Source organism: Elgaria multicarinata, chromosome 1 (assembly GCF_023053635.1).
Source record: "Elgaria multicarinata webbii isolate HBS135686 ecotype San Diego chromosome 1, rElgMul1.1.pri, whole genome shotgun sequence".
NCBI lineage: Eukaryota > Metazoa > Chordata > Lepidosauria > Squamata > Anguidae > Elgaria > Elgaria multicarinata.
The window spans coordinates 90344107-90362375 of NC_086171.1; the positions used below are offsets into that span (position 1 = coordinate 90344107).

At 39.7% G+C, this 18269-nt stretch overlaps 1 protein-coding gene across 2 annotated transcripts in view; it reads left to right on the forward strand.

The window, feature by feature from the left end:
* The first annotated feature begins 525 nt into the window (after positions 1–525).
* The window catches only part of STRADA (STE20 related adaptor alpha), a 29371-nt gene continuing 11627 nt past the window's right edge, over positions 526–18269 (forward strand). Inside the window, exons 1-10 of one of the 2 annotated variants that reach the window (XM_063131960.1) lie at positions 526–639; positions 3699–3786; positions 4989–5046; positions 7773–7801; positions 10745–10847; positions 12247–12368; positions 15618–15726; positions 16587–16710; positions 17796–17838; positions 18096–18200. In XM_063131960.1, the coding sequence (XP_062988030.1) occupies positions 3751–3786; positions 4989–5046; positions 7773–7801; positions 10745–10847; positions 12247–12368; positions 15618–15726; positions 16587–16710; positions 17796–17838; positions 18096–18200 (729 nt within the window). In that variant the 5' untranslated portion in view covers positions 526–639; positions 3699–3750. Of the gene's footprint in view, positions 640–3698; positions 3787–4988; positions 5047–7772; positions 7802–10744; positions 10848–12246; positions 12369–15617; positions 15727–16586; positions 16711–17666; positions 17839–18095; positions 18201–18269 lie in introns of both variants that reach the window. The other variant, XM_063131953.1, reaches the window with a different exon arrangement.

Consider the following 18269-nt stretch of genomic DNA (forward strand, 5'->3'; position numbering starts at 1 on the left):
AACTGCAGTATTCATAATGGACTGTATTGCAAGGCTATTGTAAATGCATCAGCAGGGCCAATTTAATTTTTTTAAAAAGCTTCTAAAAGTATAAAAAAACCACAACACATCCGCACACACAAGAAATAAGATGAGTAGGGTGATTGTTTTCCTTTTGCTTATAATGGTTTATAATGGTTATGAGAACTGTTCAGGCCCAGGGCACATTACATACACCGTTTTCATACTGTTTTAAAAGCGTTATATCCTGCTTGGTGTAGATGCTGCCCAATCATTAAATTTTACGCTAAAATCCTGGCTGTGTCTCCGTTGTTTTCCGCGGACAACTATCACTTCCGCTCGGGCGAAAAATGAGTGCGAAAGCAAAACCTGGAAGTTCTACCTCCCGATGATGGGGGTTGTAACTCTAACGCTTTCCTATCTCTCTGGGCACCGCAGGCAGGCCAGGCCTCGGGGCTTCTGTTCTGAGGCGTTTTTCCTCCTCCCTTTTCCCGCCTTCGAAGCTGGGGGCGGCCGGCGGGGAGCATCAGAGACCGCAGGAGGCAGCAGCTGCTGACCCCGAGAGCCGCAGCCCTTCTTCCCACCGCGTAGCCCGCCAGGCGGCCTCTCCCACTCGCCGACGGAATCCGCGGGGCTGAGGTGAGTCGGGCGCCGGGTCTGGCTGAGGCGTTTTGCTCGCTCCTCAAGCTTCCCCGGGGGTGCGGGAGGTGGGCGAGGAAAGAGGCCTTTTTTACCTCACATCCTGTTTTCCCCCAAACGTCTTTTGTACTTGTGTTTTTAACCTGTTGGTTGTTTTATGATGGTTTTAATTTTTGTGAACCGCCCAGAGAGCTTCGGCTATTGGGCGGTATAAAAATGAAATAAATAAATAAATAAATAAATAAATTTGTGTGTCCGGTCCGCGTTGCTCCCGCCCGGCTGCGCCATCGCCAGAGATCCTTGCAGTAGAAGGTTGCGGGTGAGAGAGGGATGTATCCTCCTGTAACTTCTGCGTCTGTGCGCGTGTAAAATACCCCCAGTTAGGACTGGAAACGGCGCTGCTGCCGCTCAAGTGAGAACGGAGACGTGGCCTGGCAAGATCCGAAGTCGGCTCCCCGAGCCCGGCGTCCTGCTTTTTCCCAACAACGAGGCGGCTGCTGGTGGTGGTGGTCGCCATTTCTTCTTTCTCAGCGTGGAAACTTCTGTGAATCATCACGCCTAACCGTTATGAATAGATGAGGCCTCCGTGAATTTGACTAATCCGCTTTTAAAACCACCATCGTGTTTTGTGACAGCAAACTCCCATGCTCGCTATGTGCTCCGTGAAATGGGAACTGCCTTTCGTTTGATCAAAACCCACTTACTGCCAGGCAGTTGGGAAACGCTGAAGATTTATACTCTTAAAAATTTGCCGCCACCACTTTTAGTCTACCTTTTATTTTCTAAATGAAAAGAAGCCTGTTGAGCCATTCTTTATAGAGAATGTCCTCCAGTCCTGGATCATCTGAGTTGCACTTTTATTTAATAATAATAATAATAATAATAATAATAATAATAATAATAATAATAATTTCTTACCCGCCTCTCCCTTTGGATCGAGACGGGAACAGTATTAGAACAGGAATCAATACATCTTAAAAAATTATTGATTTTACATTGACCTGGATAGGCCTGCCGGAAAAGGCTAGGCCTTAAAATCACACAGAGCCTTAAAATCACAAAGGCCTTAAAATCACACAGAGAGAGTTAATATTACGAATCTCCTTCAGCAGGCCATTCCACAATCTGGGGGCGACAGAAGAAAAGGTCCTCTGGGAAACTGATGTCAGCCTAGTTTTGGCTGACTGAAGTAAGTTCTCCCCAGAGGACCTGAGTGTGCGGGGCGGACTGTATGGGAGAAGGCGATCCCGCAGGTAACCTGGACCCAAACCATGTAGGTCTTTAAAGGTAATGATCAACACTTTGTAGAATTTACCCTCTACAGCTCTGTGTTCTCCTTGAGATGTGGCAGTTGAAAGTTCTATTACACTTGTGTCCTATCCTTTCTACAAGGAACTCAGTATATATCCCATTGTATCCTCTCAACATCCTTGTAAGGCAGGAAAGGCAGGCATGGTAAATTGTCTCTCATTGAGCTCTGCAACTGAACAGGGATTTGAACTTGGGTCTCTAACCTCTATTTGCTTTTTTAAAAATAAATAAATAAAGGTCATATAAATAAATAAAACTTCCTGACTGTTGGAACAGTACGACAATGAAACCAGTTACCTAGGGAGGTTGTGGGCTCTCCCACACTAGAGGCCTTCAAGAGGCAGCTGGACAACCATCTGTCAGGGATGCTTTAGGGTGGATTCCTGCATTGAGCAGGGGGTTGGACTCGATGGCCCTGTAGGCGCCTTCCAACTCTGCTATTCTATGATTCTATAATTTATGCATGGGAAAAGTAAAGCAGGGCCGGGCCAAAAATGAGCAGAATTTGCAGCTTTACAGGAGTGTATAGGGAATTCTTTCTCTGTGACATCCCAACTCTTTCTCTGTGACATCCCATTTAGAGACAGAACATTGCACAAAATTGTAACAGTTGCATGTTTTGGGGCAACTGACAAAACAGCACCCCTGTGTCAAGTTATCTCCATCCATAGCATGTAGTATAATTTGTTTGGAACCTGATATCATTATACTGACTTCCTTCATCCCTCAACTTGGGCTACCATTTATATAGTAATCCTTCGTTTATCATAGGATGTGACTCTACTTGGGGACTCAGCTCTTCTTTCCTTAACTGAGGAATTCATGCGGACAGCAGGGTTTATATTACACCCACAGCCCTTCTTACCATGCAAGACAGATGACTGGGAGTATACAGGCGCTGAGTTTCTCAAACTTCAGGAATTGTTTATCATATCTTCTCTTACAGGAGTGGTGTGGGAGTTGCTGTTGGGTATTTGGGTCTGGAGTCCTGAAACAGTACCTATTCCAACTCATAAGCCATGGGTTTTCAGGGTGGCTTGTTCACAAAAAATAACACGCCGAAGTCCGCAACGATGCTAAAGCCTTCCTGTTTTGGTCCTTCCTCTGGTGGAGTTGTATTGGTGGTACAGATACGCCAGCAGACTCCTCTCCTAGCATATCCGTGATGGTGCACTGGTTTATTTCCATTGAGATATACTGACATATAAGCCCCCCCCCCCCACTCAGTATATCTGGAACATAGGTTTGTACCTTTTGTTGACTTTTCCAGTGTGCTGTGACCCCAAAACATGGAATTGCAGGAGAATGTAGAGATGTGTTCCTCTTCTTCCCTCACAGGGGCAACGGTGCAAATAATGACTGTTGTAGTGAAAGTTAACTGATTTGACTCATCCAAGACTACCTAGTGAGCTTTGTGACTGGGGAGGAATTTTAGCCTGGTGCTCTCATATCTATTACCAGTATTCCAGGGGTGGGCAACTTGTGGCCCTCCCAACTCCCAGCATCCCTCACCATTGACTATGTTGGCTAATGAGAGTTGTAGGCCAAAACATCTGGAGGACACAAGTTGCCCATTTGATATACTGCACAATTCCCCCCCCCCTTTTTGGAGTAACATATCTAGTTCATCATCCAGGCGATTTACCTTGTCAAGCACTGTAGCTATCTTTTTGGTAGGAACTGAAGTAGAAACAGCACATTTGTTTAAACCTTTTTAAAGCACTGTTCTTTCTCTTTCTTATTCTCAGGGGAATTTTAAAATTTCTTGCCTGTGGAGTAAAATTATCAAGTCTGGATTCCATGTCTTTCTTTGTAAGTAAACCAGAACGAATTAGGGTGAGTGTCCAACACTTTCAAGAATCATTAACAAGCATTTATCTTTGTATCTTTTCCTTTTCAGGTACATGAGTTGATATATGGGACAGAGCTGAATTGACTTACCCATTTTTCCTTTTCAGGAAGCATCAAGGCTGTTAGGGTGGTGACCGAAGTTTGGACCAAACACTATGGCTTCAATCCTAACCATACATAATGAGAAGGAAACGTATTACTTTTGAGCAAACAGATTTACTGAAGCCAAGAAACCCACCACATACAAAATTAGGAGAGAGGGAGGACAGTTAGGAGGGATGACCCACAGCTTCTCTCCACAGTCCTCCATTGTCTTTTGTTTACTTGGTTGGAAAATGGTGAAACTTTTGATTAGCATCAAAACAACTTTTTTTGCTTTATTGAAGAATATAATTATGAACTATAGTATTTCTCATTTATATGGAGCGTTTTAATTTGAAAAATAGCCACAATGAAGTAATTAACTAGATACAAAGGGGCAACCACACCTGCTTGTTTATGTGCCTGTTGTTCTCATAAGGAGTGTAGTAGGGTCCACTTTTAACATCAAGAGAGATGTGTGGGTGAGGGAATGTAAACTCTTTGCTTCTTTACTCTCTGTGCTCTTTTGCTTCAGTCACAGTTCTCCCCAGCCTCGCTTATTTTCTATATTAGAACTAGGGAGAAAAGTGTCTGAAGTGAGGTAAAGTGTGGGAAGGACTGGATGTGGTGGCGGAAGAATGTGCAGATTGTATAATGCCAACCATTTACTGAATTGGAAGGAGACTTGGGCTTGTTCACTCCCTCTTCCTCATGCACTTCGAAACCCTCTCCCCCCTGATCCTAGTTTGAGGCAAACCATAGTTTATTGTTTTGTCTGAACTGGAAAACCCAGGGTTTTACACTACAAACCATAGTGAGCTGGTTTAGCCAAAACAGCAGACTATAGTTTGCCTCAAACTAGGATTGTGGAGAAAGAATTGCTGTGTACAAAGGAAGGACAGAGTGTGGGAGCCTGAAACTCATCACTGCTTATTCATGTAATACCAAACAACAAGTTGGCATTATGCCTGAACCATATTGCTGTTAGTGCATTTGAAGTCAATGGATCATGTTGGTTTTTCTTTGTTAAGTAAATTAAAAATAAACAATCTATGATATTCCAAGATATCATATGAAGTCTTATTTCTGTGGGGTTTCTTTTCTAGAGGTGGATGTCTGAGAAGTTCATTTTTGAGGGCTTGAGGGAGTTGGAACTATTTGGAGGTAAGTATTTAAACTATATTAGAATTTTTCCTTAACTGTGAATTTGTGCTTCATGTTTTTCAGTACAGGGTGGGTGAATTTGGTAATTGGCAGCACAAAGAGTGCAGTCCTGAAATTTTCTATAGCTTTTAGCCACAGAAATCAAATCAATCTACTTGGGAATGTTTGCTTTGGAATATCTGTGGGTGTAATTTAGGACCGTTGCCACAGAAACATCACAAAAATGAACAGGGCTGCATCATCCACTGGGAACATCTCCAGTGTGCATTGTGTTTTTGCCATTAATTTCAACTGGTTTCCATGGGTTGTATCCAACATTAGTCCTATGTACAGTTGATCCATTGAACGAATGGGACTTAAGTTAACTGAATACATGTCCCATTCAATGGGTTCACTCTATGTAGGACTAAACTTGGATACAACCCAGCTTTTCTAATGAATTTTGCTCCTAAGCTATGATCCTTGAATCCTTAGTCTTTTTCAGGGAGTATAAAGTGATGATAAAATAATGGGAAGGGACTATTCAGTATAGAGTAAGGAGGCAGGCTGGATAATAGTGGGAAGAGGTTCTTGGAACAAGAATTGAGATTTGATAGGTTAACCTCATATTTAGAAAAAGCTTGACACGTGAGCTGTGAAAGTACCCAAGTGTATATGGAGAGGTGGTACTCATTAAAATAAGGAACAGGGTTGTCCTATCAGACTTTTTTTGAGCTGAGGATGTGGTGCAGTGTTGGTGAGGTGGTCACAAGCACTTGAGGCTGCTTGTTCATCCTTACATTTTTCTCCTAACAAGGAAACCCCCACCAATATATGAAGTTTCCGAAGTTCTTAAGTAGTTTTCTTAAACGCACTCCTTTTACCTAATGTCACTCTGCATATTCCTATAGTTCTGAATTCAAAATCTTTGGGTTTAATTTCCTTTCTACTTCATTCTAGATTTGTTTTTAAAATTCTGGATTCATCTTTAAATAGTGAAAATATTTCCTCTATTGCATATGTTTTTTGTTCTCCCATCTTTTCAGTGTGTTTCCCTCTTGCCTCCCTTTGCAATTCTGTTATCTGTGTCCTTTATGGGGAAAAAGCTGATTTTCATCTGGACTTCCTTCATTATCAATCTGGGATTATTATTATTATTATTATTATTATTATTATTTATTTATATAGCACCATCAATGTACATGGTGCTGTACAGAGTAAAACAGTAAATAGCAAGACCCTGCCGCATAGGCTTACAATCTAATAATCCTTTATGAAAATGTCATTATCACTTTCTTAGAGGGAAATAGAAAAAAAGTAAGAGAGAAAAAGCCCTATATAAGATTTAAATAATTGTATTAATCAGTAACGATAAATATATCACTAGAAAGGGGCATAAAAAATGACCCAAAGACTGGAGCAAATTTCCTATTATGGAAGGCTACTACATTTGGAGCTTTTTAATTTAGTAACTAAGGGCAGATATGAGTGAGATTTATTAAATTATGCATGGTGTAAGGAAAATATGTAGAGAATTTTTTATCTCCCATAGTCATCCGGTGAAATTGATTGGCAAGAGAGTCATAATGACAACAAAAAGTAGTTCTTCATGCCGCATGTAATTGGTTTATGGAATTCACAGCCACAAAATATGGTGATGCCCACTTGTTTAGATGGCTCCAAAATGGGATAAGACGTATTAATCTTATCAACAGGTACAAGTCATGATGGCATTACAGAATTCTCAGGTTCAGGGGCAGTATGCTGAGGAGCAACTAATGCTATTATCTTCACGAGCTGCTTGTGTGCTTCCCCTGTGAGTAGTAGGGTGCTGGTCTAGATGGACCTTTGGTCGGATTCAGCAAGGCCACACTTATGCTCATTTGCTGTTCCTCAGCATTTGAATCTGATCTCAGTGCCCATTATGAAGGTGGCTTTAGAGTAGTGACTTGAGTCACTGACTGAGTTTATCCCAGGTCTCTGAAATTTAAAGATGGCATTTTGGTTCTCGCATGGATTTTAACCCCCATGTCACCCTTTCTGTTCCGCTTCCCTCTTTGGTTCCTCAGTATGATAATGTTTTCGAATTACCATTGTACAACAGCTCTTTGGATTCCATTTGCCTTCATTCGGACCTGTAGAGTATTGTTACTGGTTTCAAGATTAGAAGATCCAAACTTACATTTCACCCCAGTGGTTTTATGACTGGCTTTGTAGGTTTCCCCCCCCCCCCCCCAGTCTAAATAGGTCAAGTAATGCATTTGCAAATAGCCGATTCAAAAATGCTTGGGGTTTGTGAAAATCTAGCAAGCTAATCATTGGCTCATGTTTGCAACTCTGGATTTCCCATCTTTGTTTACCTCTTGCTGGGCTATGGGTGCGGGCGCTTCTTGGTTTTTGGACCTTACAAGCAGAGATATCAAACTATTAACCCCCTCAAAGTGATACAGAACTGGAAATCTGCAAGTGGTGTTATAGCTTTTGTGGGAAGGTGAATGTAATCTGTAGTCTCCTTAGTTCAGAGCTGTATAAGCAGATAAGCCTTGAGGGGGACATAATGACATAAAGCAGATCCCTTACACATGCTAGAAATGACTATTTTTGTCCAGTAGCAGCTGTCCATCTGGCACTAGTATGGATTTTGAGCTTATTTTAAACATCTCTTATTAATGATCTGATTCTAGTTATATTCTTAATGGGTATTTGTTTAAGAAAACACAGTTGAATGGTTGATTTCTTTACTCCAGAGCAGCCTCTGGGTGACTCTCGGAGAAAAGTAAGTGACTTTTGTAGGCTGTGATGCTGTGGCCTATTGCATGGAGATTTGTTCTATTCCTTGTGGACATTCCGAGTTTTGTTTCCATTTTGCCTTATTTATACATCTTTTTTTTTTGGCTTTACATGTGTGGGAACAGGGTTTCACCCTGGAAAAATGGTTTTGGTGTGTGGCATCTGGATTTATTTTAGCCATAAATCTTGGTTTTTCAAATGGCTCTTCTCAGTAGTAGTATAAAATTATATGACTGTTCAGTTGATCCCATTTTTTAACTGATAAAATGCCTGTTTAAAAAGGAAGTCTACAGGTGAGATAATTTTCTTGCTATTGTGGGGGGTGGATGGACATTCCCTCTTTCTCAGGCTAAGTTCACAATCAACCCCAGGAGAAGTATGACCTGCCAAATTTAACTTGCAATTATATTTCTTACTTCTGGTCAGAGGTGGAAAATCCCACGTGGCTGGTTATCTTGTTGGTGCCTAGGAATATTGTTTGTTTCTGTATGTATGAATGTATGTATGGAATATTTAGTACACTAACAATGCAGTCCCATGCATGTCTACTCAGAAATTGAATTGAATGGGCATATTGTCAGGTAAGGGAATGTAGGATTGCAGCCTCAGTTATTTCTGGGTAGGCATACATAGGGTTGTGCTGTAAAGCTGATAGTTGGCTGCCTGACTTTGAGCTACCACTATCTCGTCATTTATTGAGGTGTTGTGATGTTGTGGAATGTTCATAAAAGTTCTAAATATCCAGGGCAATGGAATTTGCAATTACAACCTTGACAAAGTGTGCAGCTTCTGCAAGAGAAATTAAAGGTCTGTTTTGCTGGGGGAAGACTCCCACAGGGCATGGCAACAGGAGGAGGTGTTTGAGCAGGGAAGGGAATTAAGAATTGCGAAGAGGAGCCGAAAAGTAGGGAAGCTGTGACATATGGAGCCAGTAGGCAAGATAACTGAAGAAAAGGAGCACAGCAGTCAATGCCCTGAGAGAGAGAAAACATTGCCAGGAAGACACTCAAATTTGAGGGGCAAAATTGATAGGAAGCTGAAGCAAGGAAGGGCCAATGAGAAAGAAGAGATAGGGGCATGCATTTTATTTTATTTATTTATTTATTTATTTATTACATTTTTATACCGCCCAATAGCCGAAGCTCTCTGGGCAGTTCACAAAAATTAAAACCATAATAAAACAACCAATAGGTTACTGAAGGAACTATCTGTTATTGGTGAGAAGAGGAGAAGCTGAGTGGGAGGCAGAGAGGGATGCTAAAGTACGCAAGATAGAATAGGCAGTGGAATGAAAGGAGAATCTGAGCATTTAAAGGCTAGAAGAGGTTTAGTGCCAGAAAAACTGGAGCTGGTGGGAAATCTCACATAGAATCAAGGGATAAGAGAGGCTGTGTGCTGTTAATAGGAAGGGAATGAACCGGCAAGGGAGAATTTGGGGGACTTTGTCCAGGATGCTGAAGAGGTGAATTGAGGGACAAGGCTGGAGTAGAGGCAGTACATAGATACTTTTTCCAGTCCTGGCTCTGCTTTTTTCCTGGTTGCATTAGTAACTGTGCATCTCCAAACAATTTTTGTTAAAATATTGATCCAACTTAACAAGTTTACAAAAAGCCATCTGTTTAGAGGGTGGTATATTTTATAAAACAGTAAGCTTGGAATAAGAGGTGGGTTTTTTTTTTTGCTATTTTCTAAATGTTTGCCATTTACACCAAAAGAGATCCTGTGTTGAAACCCTAGGGGGCAGCTGGATTTGTTTTTCTTGGAGGGGCTTTTTCTGTGCTGTACTTCACAAGTAGCATTTTTATTTAAGCTTTTTACATTTTTTTAATGTCAAAATTCCAATGGAGTTCTGCATGGATAGAATGGGTTAAGCAATGACTGTTTCTTCATGGAGATGTAGAAAATAGCTTATGGTGTTTGGGGAGGAGAAAACGTTATACTTAGTTTTGCTGAGAAAATACGTTTATGTGACAAAATAACAAACTTGCTATTTTATGCAGTGCAAAACTTCAGAGCTGCTTTATTAACATAACCATCTCTATCTTAAAGGGTTTTAGGCTGCATTCTATGCACACTTATCTGAGAATAAACCTTATTGAATGCAGTAGGATTTACTTCTGAGTAAACATCTTTCGGATTGCACTGTAGACATGCAGTTGTCCTTATGCCAATTCCTGATTTTTTTTCTTTTCCTGGGTCTGAAAAGATTCTTTATTCATAGTACAGTAGTTACTCATTTCAAAAGTGCATTCAGTTTGTGTTATACTTTGCAGGCAATGGAAAGGGAAGTGAAAAAAAAATAAGTGTTTCTCAATAAGATTGCAAAGAAAATACAATGACCATTGAAGATTTTGAAACCAATGCTAGCAACATATGAACCATTGATTCACCTAGCCCAGAGTTGTCTGCTTTGACAGGCATTGGCTCTTTGACATTTTCAGCAAAAGTATTTCCTTGCCGTACTTCCTAAACCCCTTTATGCACAGTATTCTGGTTTTGAGGAGGGATTAAAAAGGCATGCCAAACAAATGTTCTAGGAGTGAGTTATAATTTAAAGAGATAGCAAAGGAGACCATACATAATACATGGAGAGAGCTGCACACAATCCTATGCATGTCTACTCAGATATAAGTCCATTGAACAATGGGGTTTACATCCAGGTAAGTGTGTCTAATATTGCACCCTAAGTGAGCAAATGCTCCTGGGTGAGATCCAATGAGAAATACAGCCAAAGATTGGATAAAATATTCAGGTTAGCATTTTGAAGCTGTTGGATAATCCAGAAGTGGTATTTCAGAGAGTGCATCTTTAGCAAACAAAAGCCACTTCCCCCAAATATATCCTGCCAATTTGATTATGTGTAATACTATCATGTAGAAAGGCTTCTTTTGTCCTAGTGGTTTTCTGTATCTTATTTTTCCTTTTCCAGGCCGATGAAGCAAGCTCAGAGTCAATAGCATCTTCCCCCCAAAGGGACACCATGAGCAGTTATCTACCTGACATCAATTGTTACCAATTACTAACCATAATAGGTAATGTTTTCACCCCAGGGAAAAAAATGGTTTCCTTTGCAAAGTCCTAGTCTCCTTGTTTTTCCTTAGCTGACATTATTTTCTGAACTGAAGACTGAATGTTGTCTTTTAAAAAAAAAACAAAAAAAAAAAAACAGCAATGAGGTAGCCTGCCATTTTATTTCCAGACATGTATTTTAAACTAGAAGGTGACAAAAAACAACAACACCCTCATTAGTGCAATATTGAAACACTGGGGGGTGCCTCTGTGTTTATTCCTCATCCCAGCTACTGGCTTTGATTACCATTTTGCTAAATCTGAAGAAAGTTGTTCTGTACATTCTTGCCTTTTCTGATGCTTTCCCCTCTGCAGCTTCCTAAATTCCCTCTATTTGCTTTGAAGGGGGTATGATCATATCCTATGTGTACTGCATTCTTGTGTTGGCTGTCTATATAGGGAATTTATTCAAAGTCGCATTTTAGTTCCACTGAGATACTGGCCATTGTCCAAGATCTCTCGCCCACCCACTGACCCACATCGTACCTTGAGTTGGCAGGTTCAAAAATCTTCTCAAGATTTTTTAAAATTTTGCAGTAGGTTTTACAACTTGCTATTCTCCAAGGTGTGTTTAATTTCCCTCTCTCTTTACTACTGTTTATTATGCAACTGAAGGAGAAGTATAGGTGTGTGACCACTTCTTAGCATTCTATCTTTATAAGGCTCTTTATAAGGCACAGATGTCTCATTCCTTATAAAAATCAGTGTCATGAAATTTGGTATAGAAAGTTTCCTTGGATGAAGTGCATAATTGATCTAGTTTTCAGAGAAATTGGACGAAAAGTGGCCAAATTACAACAATATAAACTTTATTTATTTTTCTTTGGAGGAATAATTTTTTACTGTTTCCAAACACCACTTTATTGGCAACACTTTTTTTGGAAATTTTAAACTTCTAAATATTCCACAGAAATATACATTTTGATGGTTTAAAAAATCACTGCATAGAAGGTTTAATAAAAGCTCCCATTCTATTTAATGGTGATCGAACTGTAGGCAAATTACGAAGTGCAAGTCCTTTGTTTTATTTTCCATTTATTGTTTATTGATTTTGCTTTATAATACTTGAATATGACACAAAAGAAAAAATAGTTGAGCAATATATAAATGAGCACCTGAATATATTAACAAACAAACACACACACACACACACACACACACACACAAGTAAACCAAGATGTACAGTGTTAAAATATAAATGAAGGAGAGAGGTCTAACTCTAACCTTAAATTCTACCATCATTAAGATTCTAAAATTGGACCATAGCAAACAAGAAAGTGTTACTCAGATAGGTTTTTGTCTCATTCCATTTGGAATTGTGTTGAACCTGTTGTTTTGATGACACTACCTTTATCTTTTCAGGGAAGGGCTTTGAAGATCTAATGACTGTGAATCTGGCACGGTATAAACCAACAGGAGAATTTGTCACTGTCCGGAGGATCAACTTAGAGGACTGCACCAATGAGATGGTAGCATTTTTGCAGGTAGATTTAGCAGTTTTGTGCAGAATTACTATGGTTTGTTCCTCCTGGAGATACTTATTTTGGTTGGGCTTAAAATGGCACTTCTTTACTGACATTCCCCTTGCCTGAGCCAACAGGCTTTTCTTCTGTTATGCATCCCATCTTGAGAATAAAGTCAGAACTGATCAAGCACCCATTCGAAGTGCAGCTAGACAATAAATATCTGTCCTCCTGTGCTTCCAGGGAAGCCATTTTCACAGCATCTTCCATGGCTGAACTTCTGTTAGAGTAGGAGGATTTCGAACCTAAACCTGACACGCCATCACTTAAAATCTTTTCCTTACAGTGGAATCATATGCTTGTTTAAACAGGAGCAAATATCACTGTGTTCTGTGGGGCTTCCTCCCAGGTAAGTATGCATAGGATTACAGCCTCAGACTTAATGATGGCTTTTGTGAGCTTTGAGGGAATGGACTTGGTAATTGCCAAATACTTTTATTTTTATGTTGTAGTGCATTGGTCTGGTTATACAGTAATGCATCTGAGTTTTCAATTTTGTTTGTTTGACACTCTTTTCAATAACATCTAAATAACAGCAACAAAATGCATTGGATACCCTGAGAAACCTCTCCTTTGGGGAGAGAATTTCACAAATACGGTGGAAAAAGCCCTACTCATAATTCCCACTGACCTAATTTCTTGAGGCGGCAGGGATTGAAATAAGGCCCCTCCAAAAGATTTTAACATTTGAAAAGGGACATTTGGAAGAAGACGCTCTATGAAGTAGGTTGAGCACAGACTATTTAGAACAGGAGTTGGTAACTTCGGGACATGAGGAGGCCATGTTCCCTGCGGGTGCTGAAAAAGCATGTGTGTGGGGAGGCTTTTTAGACAAATAAAACCAATATAGTGCTCTATAGCAGCTCCAGATACCATTTTGTTTGCAAAAAACACAGACACCAAAAACCTTATTTTACATTTTTGGGGGAGGTATCCCCAAATTTCAGAGAGTGGGGGAGGCTGCATGCTTACCACATGTTGCCCACCCCTGATTTAAGGTTTTCTAAATAACCATCAGCACCTTGAACTGAATTCAGAATAAACTTAAAAGACATTGCAGTAGCTAGAGTTGAAATAATTCAATTCTTTCAACCCTGTCAACAAGCAAGCTGAAGATTTCTGAACCAGCTGAAGTTTGAAATAGTCTTCAAAGGCAATCCAGTGGACAGCAATTTACAATAATTCATCTTTGACATTAACAAGGGAAAATTAACAAGGCCAGAGGGAAGTGGTAGACTCTCTGTCATTGGAGGTATTCTAGCAAAGTCTGGACAGCCATTTGTCAGGGATGCTTTAAACACATTCTTGCAGGGGGGTTGGACTTGATGGCCTAAAAGGCCCCTTCCAACTGTTTCTAACCCATTCAACAAGTAGAGGCACTTGTTAGTTGTAGCTGATACAAAAACCTAATCACAGCCACTTTGTGACAGCCCATGACCAAATTTGTGTCTAGGAGAGCTCACAGACTGCATACCTGTTCTTTCGGGATAGAGGGATCCTGTTGTACCTTGAACAACTGGACAGTCCACCAATATAAACTTAATCTTACCTGGATTTAGTTTCAACTTGTTCATAGTCCCTGGTTTAGAACATAATTTTGTGACTACTAGTTATAAAATATTTAAGCGTTTTGATGACGTGTCTGTAAATTTTATCTTTGAGCGTTCAAGGATAAGGCAGCATGAAATTATGTAAGAGGAGTTCCCCCATATTATTATTTTCTTTTGTTAAAAATGGGGAGAACCTTAGTTTGAAGCAAGGACCTCTTGATCTGTGTCAAATGCTATACTACCAAGCTGTACATACAGCTGACAAAACACTTCTGGCTACCACAGGTGGTTATGGGTAATTTATTTATATAAATGCATTTATTTGAACTTAGGCTACAGTCGTATACCTATTTATACCTATTTAACTGGGAGTAAGCCTAGTTGAACTCAGTGTGATCCTATGCATGTCTACACTACTCAGTGTAGACATGCATAGGATTCTCCTGTTTTATCTCAGCCAAGGCTCTTGGAATGGCTTATAGCATTAAAACAAACAAACAATAGGATAATTCAAAATTAAAATGGCTCTGTCAAATATTTACCTTACCCCTGTTTCCAGTAATTTACAATGCTGTATTCAATATATTTCCAGTGTTCCACCAAATTATAAGTGCATTTCATTTTTGTAATTGTTGTAATTGTCATTAAGGCCAAAGGGAGTGACGGTATTTAACCTAAGACTCCACCTTGCTTCCCTCTCTAAAAGAATCCTGTCAGTCTTTTTCTTTACTATTCCTTGCCCAAAATGATAAGTCTCTTACGAGATTTATCTTTCCAGTGTTGTACTAATGGTGCTCTCACAATTTCATGTTTAATATTGCTATGTTCTCCTATTCTGATTTTAAGATTCCTTGTTGTTTTACACACACGCACACACTTTTTTTTTTTACAGGGACAAAGGATGCCATATACAACAAATTTAGGGTTACGTATTATAAAATTCTTCAGCGTATATTCTTTCCCATCTGTTGGATTCATAAAATGTTTTAATTTCAAGCAATGTTCACAATATTTGCAATGGCCACAAGGGAAATGTCCAATAGGAGGTCCTAGTCCTGGTAAGAAAGGTTGTCTGTCACAGTAGTTTCTGTTGATGTATCACTCCTGACCACCCAATCACCTATATTCCTAGTTCTTTTATAAGCCATATAAGGTTTTCCTTTACACCCCACTACATCTTTCACTAGATACCAATATTCATTTATGGAGTGTCTTAAAGATGTGTGGATGTTATTTTCCTTAGATTACCCTGAGGAAGGAGCCTTAGGGTCCGAAGTGTGTCAGATTTTTGATTTAGAATAAACTACATCCTTAGTTCCACCCCTTGACCTCTGGCTTTTTTTGTGGCATTGACTAAAAATCTGAGGCAAGCCATTAAATTACAAACAAAATGTTGTTTTCTTGCTGATTCTTTGTTTTGTTTTGATCTTGTTATAGTGGGATGGTGGTTTTTTTTATTATTTTATTATTTTTAATTGTACCCCTGATTCTACATAGACCTGGAAAAAAAATCATTGGCCTTGATTGAGTGAAGTTGTGAAGTGTGAATTTGACTGTTCCCTCCTCCCTTTTTTTCTTTTTCTTTTTAGGTATACATAGCTTTTGGACTTTATTGTCCTCATTTGCTAAGAATCAGTTGTGTTATTATTTTTGTTTTCAGGGTGAGCTTCATGTCTCAAAGTTCTTCAGCCATCCCAACCTTGTGCCATATAAAGCATCCTTCATAACTGACAATGAACTGTGGGTTGTTACGTCTTTCATGGCCTATGGTAGGTAGGGCAAGGGTTTTCCTCCACTTTTATGTAGGACCTCTTTATGTTTCTGTATTGTGACCTCTAATGCAAGGGCATATTTACGACATTTTTTTAATACTTGGGAATGTTCCACACATGCTCCTTCCAGGAAAATTTTGGGTCAACTCCAGGGACATAATATTTTTCAGATGGAGAGTGATATTTATTTATTTATTTAATGTCCCACTCTTTATTGGAGCTCAAGGTGGCATACATGGTCCTCCTCGCCTATATTATCCTCACAACATCCTGTGACTTAAGTTCGGTTGAGAGATAGTGACTTCCAAAAGATCACCCAGAGGGTTTTATGGCTGAACATGGGTCTCCCTGGTCCTAGTCCTACACTCTAACCACCCTACCGACTATCATTCCTAGTTTCTCCTCCTCATGTCACAATCACTTTTGAGGCAAAAATACTCCTCATGAAGGAAGAGAATGCTTGTGAAGTAGAATCTTCCCTGAGATCAAATAAAGGTTTTAAAATACTTTCTGAGGCAAAAATTGCCCTGTTGAGGACAAAGAGAATTTTACGACAGTACTTAATTCTGTATTTGTAACCATCGGTTTTTAATGTTCAATGTTTTAATCTTTGTGAACCACCCAGAGAGCTTGTAATAAATAATATTAATAATTAATAATAATTTAGTGGTCTAATGAGAAGTAAAACTTTCTATCAGAGTCTCCTCTACCTTTATAAATAGTTGTATGTGTTTTACCTTAACATCTGAAGGCATGACCATGCATTGTGTGTCTTCTACAAGTAAACAGGACAAGCAACTATTATGACAAGTGGTCTGAGCTTTTCAGGATTGTATTGTCTCTTTCCGTGTGTGTAGGTTCTGCGAAAGATTTAATTTGCACTCATTTTATGGATGGGATGGGTGAACTAGCTATGGCTTATATACTCCAAGGTGTACTGAAGGCTCTTGATTACATTCACCATATGGGATATGTTCACAGGTAAGCAAGACACTTAAAGCAGTAAAAAGCAAATTTTACCTGGTTTGATATCAGTCCCGCTATCTTGGGTCCCAGAAAGAATCAAGGGGTTATAATCATTGGGACACAATGTCATTAGAAATTCACAAGCTGTTGCCCAGAACTGCAGTAGCCAGGGCTCCTTGTCTGGGAGACATGACAGTTAAGTTTGTTCTAAACTGATTTAAATTTGTAGTGTCAACAAATAACACTAGAAAATTTATCATTTCATGATACTGGAAACATGACTAGGTATAAGGAGAACCGAGTTGATCTTCATCCTGCCCCTGGTAGGAGGGCAGCATCCAAATTGCCATAGGGGCATACTGTGAATTTGCCATGCACAAAATCTATCGAGTATATGAAATTCTGAGAATCTCAGCTCTTAATTTAAAAAAAAAAGTTTGTGCACATGCACACTCCTATCTTTATAGTTTGCATAGGAAAATCTATTTGGAACTTAATAGCTAGTCCTTGCCATGTAAACTCTTTTTTACTAGTGTAGCATTGTTAAATTGTGGAGCAGGCCACCCCATCCTCTAGTCTGGTACTTATATGCAGTCCAAGCTGCCATGTTTCCATATTTTACTACACATTTGTGTCCAGGAGAGGGACACGAACAACAAATGTGCCCAGCTAATCTTAATCAGTTTTGGAGTGGGGGCGGATTGAAGTTAAAGGTTCAGCCTTTTCCCCAGGAATAAGCAGAGGGGTTGAAGTTACAGTGCATCTAATGCTTGTTTGCTCTCTGCTCTGGTCAATATTACCCTAGCACAGCAGCTAAATGCTTTTGGTTTTTTCCATGATCCATACTTGAAGAGCCAGGTAGAGAAATATAGTACTTTCAGATGTGAGACATTTGCTTTCTTAGGTATAGAGTGGAGGAGGCTTGGGTGGGTCAGATTTGTGGCTGCTTTCTCTGTCCTCTTTGCATGCAGGAGTGTGAAGGCCAGTCATGTCCTGATTTCTGCAGATGGGAAAGTGTATCTCTCTGGCCTGCGCAGTAACCTAAGCATGATCAGTCATGGTCAACGTCTCAAAGTAGTTCATGATTTCCCTAAGTACAGCATCAAGGTCCTACCATGGCTAAGTCCAGAGGTGTTGCAGCAGGTATGTTAAGAGTCTTTCATGGTCTCATTTTCTTCTCCTTCAATTGTTCAGGTCTAACTCTTGCAAGATGCGTTCCATTGATATAATAAATTGTAATGAGTAGAAACCCAGTTGATATGGGAGCAACACTAAAAGCACCTATAAATTGTGTCTGTGGGGGTAGTTGTGATGGATTCATTGTTTAATTTGTTTCCTCATTAATTTAAATGGGGTTCCAAAAGGTTAAATATAATATGATTTTCATTTTCTGGTTTTAGAATCTCCAAGGGTATGATGCAAAATCTGACATTTACAGTGTAGGAATAACAGCCTGTGAGCTGGCGAATGGCCATGTCCCCTTTAAGGATATGCCTGCAACTCAGGTAGGGGATTTTGTTTCCCTTCTACGTATCAGAGCAAGAAAGCTAAAAGTATTGTGGCACTAACAGCTC